Genomic DNA, 19,834 nt, shown 5'->3' on the forward strand with positions numbered 1-19,834 from the left:
AAAACAACCCAAGTTGAGTTATTTTTAACCCAGCGTTTTTTACAGTGTAGTGAAATTGGAAAGGTAGGCTACCATTAATAATTAAATTGCATACCAGTAATTAAAGTATTTGCAACGTAAAATCGATACTAGTTAGTTGTAAGAAATCATTGTTAAAACGGCCTGCCATATCACCCCTTTTCTTTTCTCCATTTTGCGCGAGAGAAGGGAAGTGCGCGCTCCCTATCAAACAGAAACGCGCATCCGTTCGCCTCCCCATTGACGTCACTCCGGTATCACATGAACGAGCCCGGACCAATCCACACACAGCCCTGTCGAAGCACTCGGTTCCTCCACCGAGATAGGGAGGAAAAAAAAGACAGAAAAGGGAACCATGACTCCGAGCATCTGAAGAACAAATAAAATACGGCGAATTGAACACGTTGTGGATCTTGTACCTGGTTATTGTTTCATATTTGGTGCGGGAAGACTGGAATAATATGCAGTGGAGAGAAGCGGAATGGATACGGCAATGGCCCGAACATATTGAATAGCTTGCGTCGCGCAAAGGAAAGACATTATACTTTAACGAACCTTCCTCATCTTAAAGGGCTTTCATGGCTTCAATCCTCGCCGTCACCGACCCTTGTCTTTTCCGTACCACTGTTGAGGTCGAATCACGGTGAATCGCGTGAGCCTCTATATGCCAAACACGCGAACGACCATTATTCGGCCTCGAAATCAAAAGACAGCCACCTGATCTGATCCAACGCCGTCGATTTTCGCTGAGGGGAATCATGGATTTTAACGGGAGCGGTGGGGGAAATGAGCTACATAACAATCAGTTTTACCAGTTCGAAGAGAGCAAGCCTCTGCTGGGGGAAATGTCCGCGCCGCAGCCGGAGGGGAATAATAATCACAAAGCGGGGCCCTGCAGCAAGAGGAGCCTTTTACACAGCAGCAGCGGCATGAGATACAAATTGCTCCAGGAGGGGGACATCCAGGTGTGCGTGGTCAGACATCCTCGGACCTTCCTCAGTAAGATCCTCACCTCCAAATTTTTACGGAGGTGGGAGCCACACCACCTCACCTTGACGGACAGCAGCCTGGTCTCTGCCACGGTAAGAACCTCTCTGCAGGGCTTGCTTTTTAATGGCCATATTTGAAACTGTTTCATATTGTGCTCAAGATTGTATACATGTTCTACTCAGTATATAGCTAAAGTAGTGAGTGCATAAACTATTGTAGGCTACTTGCATAATGGTAATTCTGAGACCAGCAGTAAACAAAAATACAGTTTTATAGTAGCCTATAGTTTACTACCTCAGTACATTAATTAAAATAAAAATGAATTCTGTCAAATTAAATGGATGGGTTTTTTAGATTTTGTGTCCCCTCTTTATTTAGGTAAGGAATATGTCTTTAAAAAATAAAATAAGTTGTTTTTTCATACATTTATGAATGGCGTGTACGCGGAACCAATATTACATTAACAAATAATTCTGTTTTAGCATACTATCCAACAGCATGGCAAAAACAAAAATTTCTAGAAAATTTTGTTCATTAAGGGAAACTTTTAATCAAACAAGTCCTCGAAAAAATGTATCTTACTCAGCGGATGTATTTCGAAATAGATCTGGAAACACCGTGACGTCATAATAACAACAACTTAACAGCTTCCTCTTCGTTGTGTCCCGTTTTCCGGGTTTATAATGTGATTTGTCATTTGATGGGGGTCATTCCATGACACGTGTGCCTATTTAATTTGAAAATATGTTTTTAAAGTAAACATCTTTCAGAAAAGTATAGGCTAGTTGCATTGCGCCACCTCCAGCTAAATCTAACATTTTAATATATATTAAAAACAAGGTCATACCACTATAAGGTGTTTTTAGAAATAGGAGGTGTGTTTAGAATGAAAATTGAATCCACCTGATATTTCTATAGATGTTTTCAATTATCTGTTGTTTACTGTTCAAAATCATACAAAGAGATCAGAAGAACACTTGCCTTTTAATAAAGAGTACACGTCATGGGAAGGATGATGAGATTATGACAATTTATTTTAGTAATTCTACATCATTTCATGTAGGGGTGTTTTGACGTAGTAACATGATTGACGCACAACTGTTTATTTCCATTGCAATTCCACTGAATTCCCATGTTTGTTGGCTATAAAAACAAACCGTAAAAGTTGGTGTCAGCTATTCATTGTTAAAGTCATGCAAGTTCTAATTTAAGAAATGAGTTGTCATTTCCAAATACCATGATCAGAGGCCAGTGTATTGGAGAATTATTCATAAATAAAGGTCATTTAGATGATCACTGGTCAACAGTAGGTTTTCATACGTTAAAGACCCCCACCCCATGACTTTTTGATTCTTCTTGAAGGATTTGGAGCTACTATGTCCTGTATGCAGGACAAGTTTTTTTTTTTTTTTTTAGGTCAACAGAGTTACTAAAATAATATCTGAGCCTTTTGCAGGTGCATGATCCTCAACTGCATCACATGAGCTGTTCAGTTTTGTCAAATAAAGCGGTGTAGAGATGCCTAGATATACAGTTAAATGTTTCAGAATTGAATTATTGTCAGCGGAGATGATGATGAATTGAGTATTTATAACATTTAGTCACATTTTGACTATGTATGTTATTTTTCTTGCTAATGTTTGTTTGGTCTCTGCTGATTTTAAACCTAATGATCTGATGCTTAGATATTTGAAAACATAACTGCATACATCTTAATTGCTGCTCAAGAGGCCTGTCAATGGAAAAGTAGTGTCACGGTCACAATGGATTTACCCACCTGGGAGATTTCTGGGAATCCACTCGATGGCAGTTACTTTTTCTTTTTTTTTAAGCGAAAACATAAGAAATTGCGCATGTGGAGAGGACAGTCATTTTTTACCCACTGCCTTTTTCTGATGAGTAAATAATATCTCAGATGTGCCAATGAAATCTCGTAGAGTCTCTTAGTTCAGGACATCCTGACAGCCTGCTCATTGGAGCCATCATCAAATGGCTGATTAAATTAAAGGTTTAAATTTTACAGCTATATTTCATCGTTCTGAAATGATCAAATTAGCCGTTGACTTCTTCCTGAAATGAATGCTTCAGAATGAATTAGATTGCTTGTTTAACAACAGTCTGACTGTCGGATGAAGCTCGGCCGCTGACACTGAGAGGCCCTTGGGATTTCTGAGGCTAGCTGAGATTAACCCAAGCCAAACACAGGCCGTATGTTTATGTTTGCCCATTTTGCAGAGAGTCATGTCGTCTGAAAGTGTGAAAAAAAAAAGTTAGGATACTTCTTGTACTTTGACAGTCCTGTCACTCAGTATTGGTTTTCTCTTAGTTTCAAGGTCTCTAATAGATGTTTAGCTAGTGACCCGTGTTCAGTTGACCGTAGCTAATGGAGGTAGTTGTCTGTGGCTAATGTTCTCTTTTGGCAAAGACTAGCCTGTTTGTGATTCTAGTGTGCATCGAACCATTGTGCTTCAGAAAGGGGTCAGTATATCTACAGAAAGGCCTTATTGTTGATGTTAAGCATATAAATTGTTCGATTTTGATGGTTTGGTTTCCTCACCTGGTGTTTATCCTGCACAAACCGTGCCAGGGTGTCATTTGGGTTGAAATTACATTATCTCGCTCAGATGTGCTTAAAATACTTGACCTCGCTTCTGCCTCGTAGATGTAGCACATGACGCCTGTTTGATGATAAGTGCATTATTTTCCATGAAGATGCCGACTTTTTCCCACTATTTTCTCGAGAACTCCTGTGTTAAGCGAAGACTAAACATTTGGCATTTTGATAGCTCATTTTCGATAAGTGTAGTCATCTCTATGGAAAATGATCTCACTAGAAGATATGAAAGATGTGACTCACCCCTGTCTCTAAGCTCTCGGAGTCTAAATCATATTTGCGTAGCAGCATGCCATTATAAATACTTCCTGTCACTCATTTGTTAAAAAGACATCAAAAGCCCTACCTCTAAAGGCACATTTACGCCGATGCCCTCAAGCACACCATTTTGTTTGTGAAGCAGGGTATAGTTGCTGTTCAAGTTAGATCCTGTTAATTAGATGAAATACCAGATGAGACAACAGCCCGTATAGACCATAACACCTCCTTTGAATAAACATTGCACAGCTAGGTGAGACCTTTCGTGATCGGGTTAGATGCTGAACACCTGGGTACAGTACATTTGAAATGTTATTCTGGTTGTCTCAGTTCAGCTTGAGGACATGTTAACAAACTCGCATCAAACCGCATTTTGAGCAAAGCTGATGACTAAAGCTGAACAAGTCTGGTTGTGATGAGTTCAGCTAAATATGAACAGGTCAGGGGAAATAAACAAGTTACACTTATAACAAACCATTTAAACGGTACTGTTGGGCTTTCTGCTGTAAACAAACAGAGCTATGGTGATGACTGGGCACATAAACTATTGTGGCTCCCTGAGATCCCTTCGGCTAGCATCCAAATATGCTCTGTAATTGAGATGTAGGAGCTGGCTTTGTTTTTGTAGCACAGAAAAGCCATTAGGAGGACATTTTCAAACACTGGCAGGGTTTATTGTTTTGCATGTACTGAGTTGTTTGTGTCTTGATATTGAGGACATCTTTCATTATTGTTGCTGTAAGGATGGATGGATGGATGGAGCCGGTTGGTTGATGAAATGTTTTGGAGATATTTGCATTTGAGAGTGCAAGACGCAATGTATGCGGCTTTGTCTGTGGCCATCCACATGATCAGCTTCAGGGCAGTTTGAAGGCATCTTGGAATGGGATTCCCAACATTTTTAACTCTGTTTTTAGCTAACAGTGTCATATTGTTGTAGTGAGTACTTGGAACAACTTTGATAAAGTTTTGCTTAATATACAAGTTTGGGGGTTGTAAAATGTTTAAAAAAAATGTTTTTCAAAGTCTGTTTTGTTCACCAAGTCTGCATTTATTTGAACAAAAATGTAGAAAAGAAAACCAGTTATATTGTGAAATACACTTACCTAAAGGATTATTAGGAACACCATACTAATACTGTGTTTGACCCCCTTTCGCCTTCAGAACTGCCTTAATTCTAGGTGGCATTGATTCAACAAGGTGCTGAAAGCATTCTTTAGAAATGTTGGCCCATATTGATAGGATAGCATCTTGCAGTTGATGGAGATTTGTGGGATGCACATCCAGGGCACGAAGCTCCCGTTCCACCACATCCCAAAGATGCTCTATTGGGTTGAGATCTGGTGACTGTGGGGGCCATTTTAGTACAGTGAACTCATTGTCATGTTCAAGAAACCAATTTGAAATGATTCAAGCTTTGTGACATGGTGCATTATCCTGCTGGAAGTAGCCATCAGAGGATGGGTACATGGTGGTCATAAAGGGATGGACATGGTCAGAAACAATGCTCAGGTACGCTGTGGCATTTAAACGATGCCCAATTGGCACTAAGGGGCCTAAAGTGTGTCAAGAAAACATCCCCCACACCATTACACCACCACCACCAGCCTGCACAGTGGTAACAAGGCATAATGGATCCATGTTCTCATTCTGTTTGCGCCAAATTCTGACTCTACCATCTGAATGTCTCAACAGAAATCGAGACTCATCAGACCAGGCAACATTTTTCCAGTCTTCAACTGTCCAATTTTGGTGAGCTCGTGCAAATTGTAGCCTCTTTTTCCTATTTGTAGTGGAGATGAGTGGTACCCGGTGGGGTCTTCTGCTGTTGTAGCCCATCCGCCTCAAGGTTGTGCGCGTTGTGGCTTCACAAATGCTTTGCTGCATACCTCAGTTGTAACGAGTGGTTATTTCAGTCAAAGTTGCTCTTCTATCAGCTTGAATCAGTCGGCCCATTCTCCTCTGACCTCTAGCATCAACAAGGCATTTTCGCCCACAGGACTGCCGCATACTGGATGTTTTTCCCTTTTCACACCATTCTTTGTAAACCCTAGAAATGGTTGTGCGTGAAAATCCCAGTAACTGAGCAGATTGTGAAATACTCAGACCGGCCCGTCTGGCACCAACAACCATGCCACGCTCAAAATTGCTTAAATCACCTTTCTTTCCCATTCTGACATTCAGTTTGGAGTTCAGGAGATTGTCTTAACCAGGACCACACTCCTAAATGCATTGAAGCAACTGCCATGTGATTGGTTGATTAGATAATTGCATTAATGAGAAATTGAACAGGTGTTCCTAATAATCCTTTAGGTGAGTGTATATATATTTTACAATGTTGTTTATTCCTGTGATGGCAAAGCTGAATTTTCCAGTCATATGATCCTTCAGAATTCATTCTAATATGCTGATTTGGTGCCCAAGAAATTTTCTTTTCTTTTTTTATCAGTGTTGAAAACAGTTGTGCTGCTTAATATTTGTGAATATTGATATATTTATTTTTAGTTTTTTTTTTTGGATTCTTTGATGAATAGAAAGTCCAATAACCTGCAAAGGGTTAGTTGTGTTTTTAGTTGTGTTTTTCATTAAGAATAATAATGAATCCACCATTCAAGCAATAGCCGTCCCCGAACTGCCTCTAATTCGAAAGGGAAAGAAAAATGCGCACGTCCGCACAGGCATTCATAATGGTGTGTGAGCTTACAATGCATTTTATTTTTCGCTTAATTCGAAAAAAAAATAACAACAAAAAAATGTAAAAGCGGGGTGCAAAAGAGGGAAAAACTCCATCTCCCAGAACACCTTCCCCCACCCCCGGTGATACCAGAATTACCGGTGTTGTCACACATCGATGAACCGGTGGGAGAATTTCCTCACCGTCACATCCCTAATCTGCATACATGCCAACCCTCCCGATTTTTCCGGGAGACTCCCGAATTTCAAAGCCCCTCCCGAAAAGCTCCCGGACCGACCTTTCTCCCGAATTTCTCCCGATTTCCACCCGGACAACAATATTGCTAACTTACACCATCCGTCACTGGGCGCCGTTTCAGACCAAGCGCTTGCGCTCCCATGGCGTCTGTCGTTGCTATGCAACCAAACTGCGCTCTCCATGATGACGACGAAGAAGTATCAGCAAAGGCTTAATTGATTCCTAGCCCTCGCATTAGCTTTACTACTAGATATATTTCTGGAGATGAGAAGGAAAAACCCGCCTGGAAAAACTAGCGCACGTTGCTTCCATTATGAGCGTGCTCACCGCGGCCGCGCGCCTACGGTTGAAATAACGACCTTGAGCGCGGAAAAGACGCGATATGTGAACGGCCCCTAGTCTGAAATGAAAGGCAAGAACAGCTATTTATTTAGCTTTAGACTGTTACATGAAAATTTAAAAATGAAATGTCATAATTATAATGTTTTGAGAGTTTACCTATGTAATTGTTGCATTAGGCTATGAATTAATAAATGTTTATTGATAAGATCTAGCTATTTCATGTCTTTTCATTTACAGTTGCATGAACCACGAGTAGTCGAGTAACTCGAGTAACCCCCCCCCCCCCCCCCCCCCCGGTCCTTTTGAATATCTCCCTAATTCTGAGGTCTCAAGGTTGGCAAGTATGCTAATCTGTTGTACTGCATGAAAACAAAATTTCACTCTGACTGCATTGGGTTTATAGGTGCAGATCCAGCAGAGACCCTCAGATCAAACAAAGGGTTTGACTATTACTTATGTAGCGTGTAATTAGATGTATCATATGATATCAGTTCTGCCTATTATGTGTGAGCTTTTTTATCTGCTCAGCTGCTGGCTGTTGAGGTTTTAAAACAGAACTGACGTTGCCACATCCGTAATGTAGACACTCGCCGTCAAGTTTCCTTTTGTCGCATAAACCATCTCAGATCATCAAATTTGTGGTTAGGCTGACGCATGAATGGATGACGGTATCCTAAAATTCAGCCCACCAAAAAAAAAACCTGGTTTGTTCCTAGTACTCCCTATATTGACGCATTGGTGGAATTACAGCCAAAACTGGTTTAGAATAGATATTTCACTTTAACTTTATTTTGGCTAATGCATTGTACTTTGCATGCCATAGTCATTTGCATCATACTGAGAATTTCTTTGGACTAGATTTCACAAGAGACGTTTTTTTTTTGTTTTTAAGCATATGCAAGTGTCAGTGCCACATGTGCAGACCACATATCTGGATGCAAATGTGTGCGCTAGATTTACATATATGGTGTTATTGAAGCCAGCTGTCTTTGGGATTTTAGTGTTGGATAGAGTCCATAGGCATGCAGTCGTACCCGTCTGTACAGTAACTGAGTTTCTCTTTTGCTTTTGGTGTTTTTAGATGCACAGGAACTGGAAGTAAACTTGTACGGTTGGCTTTACTGGTTGGAGACTTTTTTTCTTTTATTTTTTCTTGGCTTGCATTGGCTTCCTCCTCCTGGCCTGCCATGGTTTGCTGTTAATATATCATGGGTGAAGAGTTTAACTGGAAGAAGCCATGTTTACTTTGGGAGAGAGCACATTGTCGCAGTTTTTACATGCCCATGCTGTAAAAAAATGTCTATTTACACAAAATTTGCATGGGCTTGAACAGTTTTACAAAAGCACGTTGACCTTTTATGAGGGAAGTTTTTTTTTTTTTTTTTTTTACTTGGACATTGACTATCCATGTTTTTGTTTGTTTGTATTGAATATTGATGATCATGAGAAATGTTTCTTGAGCACCCAATATTAGAATTAGGGGTGTAATGATAAATCGTTGTATCGAGATATCGTGATGTAAAAATGTGACTATGTATCGTTGATGTAAACGATATGATTTGCGCTAGGGCTGCACGATATTGAAGAAACTGCGATAACTCATTAGCCTAAATAATTCGATATGCGATACGATAATGCTTAAAGTGTATATAATAAACTAAAATTATCTTTAAAATATATTTAAAATTATATAGCCTAACCTACATACGTGTTTCACATTCTTTTTGTGACAAGAAAACATCCCTACAACTTCTGACAGTGAACAGCAGAGTTTTACTGTAGCATAAGAAGTGTTATTTTAACATCAGTGTAAACCACAGGCTTTAGGGTTTGAGGAACATTAGGTTGATTTAACAACAGAAACTGAATAATCAAATGTAAAAATCAGTATTTTATCACTGCTTAGTTTTAACTAAATTAAATATATACTGATTCTTATTAAAGCTACTAAAGTTATTCAGCCAAGAGCAGTGAGTGATTTTCTCTTTTTCTTAAGTTCATGACCTGTTTTTGCAAGCCGTTGCGATATGCATATCACAATATTTCAATAATTTTGATATATTGTGCAGCCCTAGTTTGCAATTTAGTTAGTTTTATCGAAGGCTCAACTTACTGTATTCATAAGGTATAATTCACACAAAAATGTCAATTGTCATCATGTACTCACCCTCGTTTCAAACCTATAAGGTTACATTCGATTTCCAAACACAAATGGGGATATTTTTTATGAAACTTGAGCGATTTCTGTCCCTCCATTTAAAGTCCATTCCTCTAAAACGTAAAAGAATGTTATTAAGGCATGGTAAAAAAAAAAAAAAAAAAAATCAATCGAGTGGTCTAACCCAAAGTCTTCTGAAGAGACACGATGGCTTATATGATGAACAGATTTACAACGACGCACATACTGTAGTAAACACGCAAGTTTAAAGACTTGCGTGATGTGCGAAAACAACATGAGAGTGAGTAAATGCAGAATTTAAATATTTTTATTAAATTAATATTAGGACCTACAATTCATTTGCCTTCCCTAACGACATCACCACATAACCGACTACAAAACTACATCCCACATCAAAATTGAATTGCGAGGTGATCTATTCACAAATTGTCAAGAGTGCTTGTTATAAAAGAGACGCATCATTCTTATACCGTTGTTGTTTAAGTTGAAAATGGCATCTTAGTTCGTCATCATTTGGTTTTGTTTCCATAGCACATAGCCTAAACAAAACTACTAATAACACTAATAACAATTACAGATTATTCTAATAATAATAATAATATCAATAAAATTATTAAGGGTGTCACGATTTCGATTTTAAATCGAAATCGATCGAAATTAATGCTCAATCTCGATTATCGAATCAAAAAATGGAATCGTCGATGCTGCCACGCCCCCATGTCACGTCAGCTCGACTTGCCAAGCGGAAAAAAAAAACACACGTGTTGAAGTGCTGCCAACTCTCACGCATTCACCGTGAGACACACGCAATTGACACTTTTCACACGCTCTCACGCCACACATCCATTTTCTCACGCACAGAAAAATCGCGAAGCAAAGAGGACACGGAGACCGACAGACTAGAGCAGGTTACTTTATGATGTAAAAAAAATCAGCTCTCAGATTCTGTCAATTTTATTACGAAATTCAAACAATAAATACCGCTTTGGCGCTTGTAAATGTTACGTGACAGATCCCTAGCGCACGTGAACCGATCATCTCTACTAGCTAATAGTAAAAAAACACGAACACTGTTGAAAGATACAGTACAACTTACCGAAATGTATATTCCTCATACATAATATCAATCAGTGTTTTTCATCAGCGTGAAGAGGTCAATAACATAGCTGGAGAACAATTATGTCACATTTACCTCAGGAAAGCCATTTAATGACCATAATATAGGATATAGCACGTAGTTGGCAAGAAAAAAATAGCTATAGAGAGTATTTTGCTAAATATGTGTTCTATATTACATATTTATTATATTTTTTCTTATATCATTAAATAAAGTTGTTATTATAATAAAAAAAACGCATTATATTTAATTATTTTTAACCTTAAGTAATAGCCTACTACCAGCTGATAGGGCTCTCTGTATGTTTACAGCATTAGGTGAGGTTTTTTTTTTTTTTTTCTTGAGACAAATTAAGCCTATCTTGTGTAGCCTACCTAATATTTATCCAAATGAGTCAATATTAAATCAAATCACAATAATTGAATTGAATTGACATAATAAAAAAGCGTAGCTTACCAGAAATTGTACCATGTAACATGTTGTCACTAAACCTAATAAAATTCAGTTTAGTTACTAAAATGTTAGTGACAATCACAATACACTTATTGTGATGCAATTTTTTTTACAATCAAACAAATCGAGAATCGAATCGAACCGTGACTTTAGAATCGAAAATGTCATCGAATCGAGGATTTGGAGAATCGTGACACCCTTAAAAATGATATAGGCCTAATAACAGTCTTTAGGTCCGAACAAAGCATAAATCAGTCATCTGTGAAAATCCAAAGCAGCTTCAGACACCGACTTAAAAAATAGCCTAAAAAACTTGTTTAACAAGAAATATTGATTCTTCTAATTTTTTCAGTGTCATTAATGTATGGTCCACATTTAAGCCAGTGAATTAAGATAGTTGATATAGGCTTTTGTTATCAGCTCGTTGAGGTAGATGCATCTCGTCGTCTCTGAGAGAATGCGCCGTTAAGGCAGTGACAGATGCCAAAATCTTGGTCAGTTTTTGCTTTTACTTTTACTTTCAGGGAATTAAGTGAGTGTGTTTAAATGCACATGTGCTTTTCTTAACCCGATAATGCTTAAGTCGACAATGCATGTGGTCACGCGTTAACCCGTTTTCCTTAACGGCTTAAGCATAAACCGATTGACACCCCTTACCCGATTTCTCCCGACATGTAAACACATTAACCTTCTTCTTTTGGGCTTATTGAATGCGCGTGATCAGGGCCGTTTGAAGGAATTTGGGGGCCCCAAGCAAAATGGACATGGAGGCCCCCCCCAATAAAAAACAAATTATAATTCCGTCCGTTCGAAAAAAAAGTTGCACTAACTGTTTGTTACAAGCAGCATTTGCCGTCAGGCAGGTAGCTAACATAAACATATTTTTTCTAGCCTACCTGCTGCAAAATTACACCATTTGTACAAGACAAGTGGAGCTATTTTATCCAGTGTAATTTATCACTTACCACTAGGGGTGTAACAAAATTCACGGTTCGGTTCAATACGATACACACGGTTTGGTATGTTTTCGATACAGCAAAAAGAAAGAAATGCCAATTTCCTTGATTTATTTATTTTTCTTCTTTTTTTAATTAAAACTAGCATCATAAAATATGATTTCTTTTTACTTTGAGCAATTCTGGAGCTATAATTGACTCTTCTTAGGAGCATATAAAACAAAACAGCTCCTTGGAAAAAAATTAAATGTAATATTGTAGTAGTTATAAACAAATGTTTATTTTAGTTAAGATTAACATTTGAGGGCATTGTATTCATAATGTCAAAATAAAACCGACGTAATGTTACTTGAAGGCATTATAGCCTACTATTCCTGCCAAACTATGTGAATGTTTCTCACTAGATCTCGCAGCGATGTTATTACTTCTGTGGCGAATTCAAATGCTTTCTTTACTGGATCTCTTATTAGCGCTGTGTAGTAACAGTGTCGCATGATCACGATCGGCTCGCGCTGCACTGGTCCAAACTGATAAACAACGGTCCGTCAACCACACAATAACGAGCAGTTTCGTTCCGCTTGCATTACGTTTGCACATTTGATGTTGGGCAATGTTGTGGTCGCGCCGGCGTCTCTACATTATGAGCGCGCTTGCCACGCGCAACGCGCCTACATTTGAAATAACGAAATTTTGGTCGGCAGGAAAAATGATCCAACGAACCGTTCGGTTTGAAAATGCGTACCGAACACCGAACCGAAAGCCTCGTACCGAACGGTTCAATACGAATACGTGTATCGTTACACCCCTACTTACCACTATCTTGTTTTTTCTTATCCTCCTCTTCCTTTCTCTTCATTCTTTTCTAGCTTCCTGAAGCATAATTCCGCTTCATGATGACTGCCGAGGAGTTTTTGTATTTTGCCGGCAGCAGAGATCGCGTGGTTGGCTGGCTGCTGTCAGCGACTACTGAGAGGGGCCCCCTTGAGGGGGATCCCGATAACAGTGTCATTGCACTTTACTGCATTGACTATCAAAGGGGCGCTCACACAGTTTGTCGTTGCATTTTATTCTTAACCAGTCGTTGTCTTGGGGCCCCAGGCCAGCTCGGGGCCCCAAGCAATTGCTTGGTTTGCCTGCCTTGTCGCGACGGGCCTGCGCGTGATAGAGCGAGCTTTTCGCGGCAGCTATAGGGAGCTATATGCATCTCAAACGCTCTTTCTTGACCCAAGATATTATAAAAATGTGTTCTCATCTCGTGCAGAACTACAGTCAAAATGCTGCATCTGTAAAATGAGAGGATAATATGTGTTCGTAAGTTTCCCGCTGACATGTTGAAATACTCTTCTACAACACAACAGCCATAGGCCTAATAAATGGAATACTCTGAGTCAGGTACACAAAGGAAGTAATTAAATGAGTAAAGAAAAAAGAAACAAGTAAATAAATAAGCAAATTAATGATCTAATAAGTAAACTATTGCCACCCCCCCCCCACCCCCCACGCACCGCACGATAATATCGTGTATTGCCGATATATCAGATATCAATATCAGAAGCTGAGAAATGGGTGCTTTTGCTGTGCTTCCTCATGGTTTAGTAGGTGCAGCGCTGATGGGAGCTCTCCAAGATCAGTTTGTCAGTTATAGAGACGCCACCTGAACACACTGATGTTTTTCTCCACATCGTTTTCCATCTGGATCTCCCTGGTAACAAAAAAAAAAAAACCATATGTCTCTATTTCATCTCTTTGTTTCCATGGCAACATAGCAATGGTGAGAGGAGAGCTATTGAAGTCCTCCTTAAAGAAGAATTGCACCATGAAAAACTGGCTGAATGAGACGAAGGAAGAAGAATCAGAGGACTTCTTGGAACAGAGATGTGGAAAGGAGGACAGATAGCGAGAGAGAGAGAGAGAGGAAAGGACAGTGACAAAGATAAGCAGATAGAACATCAAGCACACCGCAAGTTGCCGGCACTTCGTCATACAGGATATTGTAGATATGGCAGCCTTTTATGTGTGTGTGTGTATGTGTGTGTGTGTGTGTGTATATATATATTATATATATATATATATAAAAACCCCTGTGGTGACTTATTTAACCTGATTTTATGAGAGATAAGTAGAGTTCAGTAGTTTTCTGTGTTTCTCCCATCTCTGGCCACTTGTCTTGCTTCACGTATTCCACCCAACACAAGCCTGCTAGCAGATTTTTTTGATTGATTTCTTGAAAAATGAGATATCATTCAACAGATGCTTTTCACACCGACCCTTTAAAAGGAAGAGAAATCGGCCCTCTTGAATCTGCAACAGAGGGAGCAGGACCTCAGTTGCAGAACAGCCAGTTGCTCTATCACCTAAGAGTGGGGGGATGTAAATAAAAGACGGGCCTGTTTTATTCGGTTATACGGAGACGAGCTGCCTGTTTGTTTGAGCGAGCGAGAGACGCAGAGAGAATGAGTCAAAGAAAGGAACAGCTTGTTTGCTCTGCTTGAACTGGGTGGCTGACACAAATACAGGAACTGTGGTTTGGTTCGAGTCTAGAGGGAGAGCAGCGCAAATAAAGCAATAGCCTGTTTGTGCAAAGAAGCAGAGGGAGGGCGGCGCTAATAATGGAAGAGCCTGTTGCCGGGCTGCAAAGAAGGGAGGGCGGCTAATAAAGGAAGAGCTGCAGTGTGCTATTGTAGAGGGAAGGAGATTGGGAACAGCCTGTTGACATTTGAGGTCATGTGATCACCAACACTTCAGTCAGGAGTGGAACTGAGAAATGAGCTGGCCCATGTGTGACAAAATTCAAATGAAGATTGTTAAGAAGGGGAACCTTAAATTCTCTGTAAATTTGTGGCCCAAATGGAGAACCAGATGTATAAAGAGTTGTTCATAATCTGTTGTCCACAATCTATGTCCACTGGCATAGATAAGAAGATGCAACATCAAATTTCTTCGAAGTTGCATGCTACTTCGCAGAAAAAATCCCAATGCATCCAACTTTGAGCAGCCAAACTCCAAATTCAGATAGTTTCAACTTGTATTTCTAAATAGATGTTGTGTAGAATAATTATAACAAGTATGAAATCTGTATTCATTTCTGCAGTTTTGTGTTATTCTCATTTGTGAGATTCGCAATGCAAGTTTATACAAATAAAACAAGAATGATAACCCTGCCATGCTGAAATCCATAATGTAGGCTGTGCATTGTGACTAGCAACACAAAACTCCAAGTTCAAACAGTTTCAACTTCAACCAAGTTTGCTACTGACCTTTGAAACAATTTGAAACAATCATTATGTGGGGGACGTTGCCTCAAATATATGTACGTCAAGAGTTGTACAATGCAACTTCGAAGGTGTAGCGTGACATTCAAAGGGCAATCATCATATTATTAACATTTGATATTCTATGCAAAGTAATAAATAATACAACCACCCTTCCATGACGTTATCTGTAGAGCTTTCTTTAAGGTTTCTTCAAGTTCGCCCTGAGAGGTGTTAAAGCACTGAACGCTTTCTGCAAATATGAACGTGTCTCTTCCTGTCTCTGTAGCCCACAGGATACATGGAGGCGCCTCTGTCTTACAGCACTATAGAGGACCTGCAGCTGTTGTCCTGGGACAATGCCCCCAAATACTGTGTCCAGCTAAGCTTCCCTGGAGGGACGGTCCTCCTACAGGTATCTCCAGCCCCCTCACTGTTCTCACACACACTCATGTTGCGATTACGCTCTGACTCATTTTGTGAATGTTTGTGTGCACTCACAGGCTGCTAACAGCTATCTGCGCGACCAGTGGTTTCACTCTATACAGTGGAAGGTAAGGTAACACGTCTAGGAAGTCTAGATTTGCAAAAAGCATTGGTGTAATGACATTTTGCATGGTTTTAGCGAGAGTATAATTTTATCTGAGGTACGTATGTGGGTGTTTCTTCCACTACTCAGTTACATATTCAGTACCTCTGTTGTGGCTTCAATTCCACTGTGAACAATTTTGCCCTGATAAAGATTTATCAAAAGTTAATACTTGTCAGTTAATAAGAGCATGATTGATATGAAATATGAGGCATGATATGTAAAGGAAACAACAAATATCACTTAGTCTTAGCAAGACAAAGAAATATTTCCATACTTAATCGTTTTTGGAAGGAAAAATTAAATGGTCATTAACCATTTGAATATTATTGTGAGAAATAATTTTTATAATTTTCTACTTTTGATTCTATATATATATATATATTCACATGCACTCAAACACACACTCACATTGACACACTCACATGCACTCACACACACTCACATGCACTCACACTCACATTGACAAATGGGTAATGACCATTTAATAATATTCAAGTATATTATTATTAGAGGTGGGCATAGATTAATTTTTTTAATCTAGATTAATCTAGATTAATTTTGAAATTAATCTAGATTAATCTAGATTAAAATGGCTCATTTGAATTCTGCCGAAGGCATTCAGAATATGTGTGCTACCCAAATAATGACTATAAAAGTAAGTCTTTGTGAACGGGTTTCTCAAGCCAGGTGGCGCATTAGACCAGGGGCTCATCTCCTGTTTCCAAAATGCATCACAAACTGCTTGAGAAAGCTGTTCTACTCATAGACTGTAAAGGTTACTACTGTACTGTTACCGTCCATAGGCAACATTAGGTAGGCCTATGTTATTATCAACTACTATAGGCTATCAATTAGGGATGGGCGATATGGCTTAAAATCTATATTGTGATATACATTGCAGCCTCTTGCGATAATGATATACAGTATATTATAATAAAACCATTTCAGAACAGGTTACACAGACCCTGCTAAACAACTGCTAAATGTATTTTTTTAAAGGGTATATGTTGTTTTGAGAACATATATTGTGCAAAACTGTAAGTATACAACATAATTTTGCAGATAAATAAAATTTAAGTAGGCTACACTAGCTGCAGAGACTTAAGTAGGTCTAATGTTTATTATAGCTTTGAGCTTATGAAACCCCAAATTTAAAGTGATAATATTGTCTAACTGATGTCTTTTCAGTTAAAAAGAAACACAACAACGATTCTTAAAATCGGGCATAGACAGAGATTATGTGTTAACGTTACACCACTAAGATATATTGGAATGAGAATAATACGCGCGCGCTGGTATTCAGTGATATCATGTTTCGTTTTGAATTTGAGGTGGTAGAACGGATTAGTCGTGTGTTAACTTACCGAACCGTTACCCCACACACTCTGTCTATAGTTTGCTGCTGTTTGTCGGACGGCTTAAATCCGAACCAAGTCCAAATAATGGATGTTGCAGCTTTCACTTTCAGCCGTGTTTACTTAAGATGACAACGAATATGCTTTGCAGCCGGGTTTACCTCGCGGCCGCGGGTAGATTGCGTCATCATCTCCCAACCCAAATTGGGGAATAGATTAACGGCGATATTTTTTTTATCGCGCGTTAAGAGTCTCGCGTTAACGCCGATAACGGCCCACCACTAATTATTATATATATTATTATATTATAAAATATAATATAATGTGTGTGAGTGAATGTATATATCTCGATTTTTCTTCTGCACTGCCACCAACACATATTTCTAGATGTGGTGGAAATGTTCAAGACTTTAAAAAATGCATTTATTTCTACTACATTGCTAGAGACTTTTGGACATTGCTAGTAAGACAAATACTAGTAGACAAATTAAACTAGTAGTGAGAGTGCGAAAAGTGTGTTTTAATTAATTTATTTTTTTAAATGCCTGTTGTTGAAAAATCATCCATACACAGGGCCAATAAAATGGAACAAAATAGGAACTTAAATCTTAAACCTAAATCCCCAATACTTCACGCTGTGAAGTAGTATATAACCACTGTTGCGTTATGGTGGTAAAATGTGTCCTGGTTTCATAACTGTTGGTCGCATTGTTAAAAGGTGTGTGTAATCTGGGTTATCTGATTCATATGCAGAAAAAGATCTACAAGTACCGTAAGGTTCTGAATAACCCGAGCCGCTTGGACGTGGTTCTGAAGGAGATCAGGGCCCTGGTGGACATGGCCCTCACCTCACCCCTGCAGGACGAATCCATCCATCAGGCACCACTGCACATTATCTCCACCCTGCTTGCTGAGGTACGTCACACACGTTTACATGCCTGTCTAACTGGTGAGGTAAGATTCATTATAAATTTAGTTAGAATTGAGTGTTTCTCTTTAGCAAAGCTTTTTAATTGTGCTTGCTAAGGCATGCATCACTATTATTGCTTGTATGTCTGCCCAAAATGTTGATGTGTAACACATGTCATGGATGATGATACTTCAAATAATGCATCATATTGATAAGTGAGCTATTACTTTTTTAAGCGATTGTATTTACAAATTTCACCTGATGGACAAAACTAAACAGGCAACAAAACAGATATATATTGACAGAGGTCCTCTTAATTTAAGTGACAAGTTAGCAACCCTGAACTCTTCAGGGTTTGTTAGTCACTTTTCTTATTGAGGAGATCAGATTTGTTAGATATGATTTTTGCTGAAATAAAATTGGATTTGTTTTAAATTTTTGTTTACAATTAAATTCTGAAATTACAATTAAAAGAGAAAATTGCCAAATTATATATACCTTTTATTTGTACAATATTTAATTGTTTTATACATGGTTATTTTCTATATATAATTTTACATAAAATAATTTCTTCAAAAACTGAAACACTGTACTTTTGATAACAGATACATTATACTATTAAAAATTTGGGATCAGTGAGGTTTCTTTAAATAAATTAAACATTTCTTTCTGCAAGGACGCATTAAATTAATCAAAAGTGACAGTGAAGACATTTTTCACAAATTTGACAGAGCCAACCACATGCAGGGAACAGAATACCATATAAACTTTGAAGTTGGTTCCTAATTTAGGGCTATAAGTGATAATATAGCTACCCTAAAATAACTTTTTTGTGCATTTAAGAGTCCCTTTTCTGTTTGAGGACATCAGATTTGTCAAATGTTTGATCTTTCAGCCAGTTTCTCCTTAAAGTATTGCTGGCGATCTTTCTTTTAGAACTCGAGCAGCATTCTGCTTTCCTTTCTAGTTTTGAGTGTCATCTGTAAATTGAGGTGCTAGTTGCCACTCATTTTGAGTCTGCAGTATGTTCAGGTTAAGTTTACTGTGGTTGCCCTTGTAGCTGTGGTTAATTGAGCCTTTTTTTTTACATGGCAACAATACACAACTGCTCCAGAACGAAGATCTCCTTTTCCTCAGAGTGTTTGCAGAAATGAAAACATTGACTGCATCTGTACTTTGATTTGCAGATTAATATTATGTCTTTTAATATCCCATATACCAAGCATTTAAACTGTAAAAAAAAACGTTTTAAAAGATCTAAAAATAGATATCTCACTGGCCCTGTGTCAAAGGCTGAATCCCCGAATCACACAGGCTTTCCCAAGAAGCCATTAACATTTTAAAAATAGGGTTTGCTGGTTTTTGAGTCACTTAGCTGTGATATCACTGGCCGATGAGTTCTCAACAGTGCATTCATGTCATTTCCTTCCCAGAACACTAACCTCAGCGCTCAGGACCATGAGAACATCATTGTGGTGAGTGGGACTGCTTCTTTACAAAGAAAATATGAAAAGACATTCACACATTAGTGTTAAACTCCATTGCTAACGAAGGCAGGGTTACGTGATGTGTCTTAATGCTCAGTGAAACCTGCTCTAGAATAAAATTAATTTGAAAATGTAGTGTACTGCCATAGAAACAAGACATGCATGCACAGATGTGCTGGACTAGCCTCTGAAGGTTATGCAGTTCCTGAAAATGTGGATGAAAAGAAACAAGACTCTACATGTCTGTGGGGAAGGTGACTAATGGTTAGAATCTGTCTGTAGGCCATCGCACCCCTGCTGGAGAATAACCACCCTCCCCCCGACCTGTGTGAATTCTTCTGCAAGGTAAATGTGATGATTCTGGCTATTCTTCAGGGGGA

At 38.7% G+C, this 19,834-nt stretch overlaps 1 protein-coding gene across 1 annotated transcript in view; it reads left to right on the plus strand.

Annotated features, from left to right (window-relative positions):
• The first annotated feature begins 281 nt into the window (after positions 1-281).
• The window catches only part of cmip (c-Maf inducing protein), a 35,037-nt gene continuing 15,484 nt past the window's right edge, over positions 282-19,834 (plus strand). The window contains exons 1-6 of the mRNA XM_079873425.1: positions 282-1,100; positions 15,400-15,525; positions 15,614-15,664; positions 17,811-17,972; positions 19,401-19,442; positions 19,737-19,799. Coding sequence (XP_079729551.1) covers positions 777-1,100; positions 15,400-15,525; positions 15,614-15,664; positions 17,811-17,972; positions 19,401-19,442; positions 19,737-19,799 — 768 coding nt within the window. The 5' untranslated portion in view covers positions 282-776. The remainder of the gene's footprint in view (positions 1,101-15,399; positions 15,526-15,613; positions 15,665-17,810; positions 17,973-19,400; positions 19,443-19,736; positions 19,800-19,834) is intronic.

The sequence above is a fragment of the Squalius cephalus genome (assembly GCF_949319135.1).
Source record: "Squalius cephalus genome assembly, chromosome: 6".
Lineage (NCBI taxonomy): Eukaryota > Metazoa > Chordata > Actinopteri > Cypriniformes > Leuciscidae > Squalius > Squalius cephalus.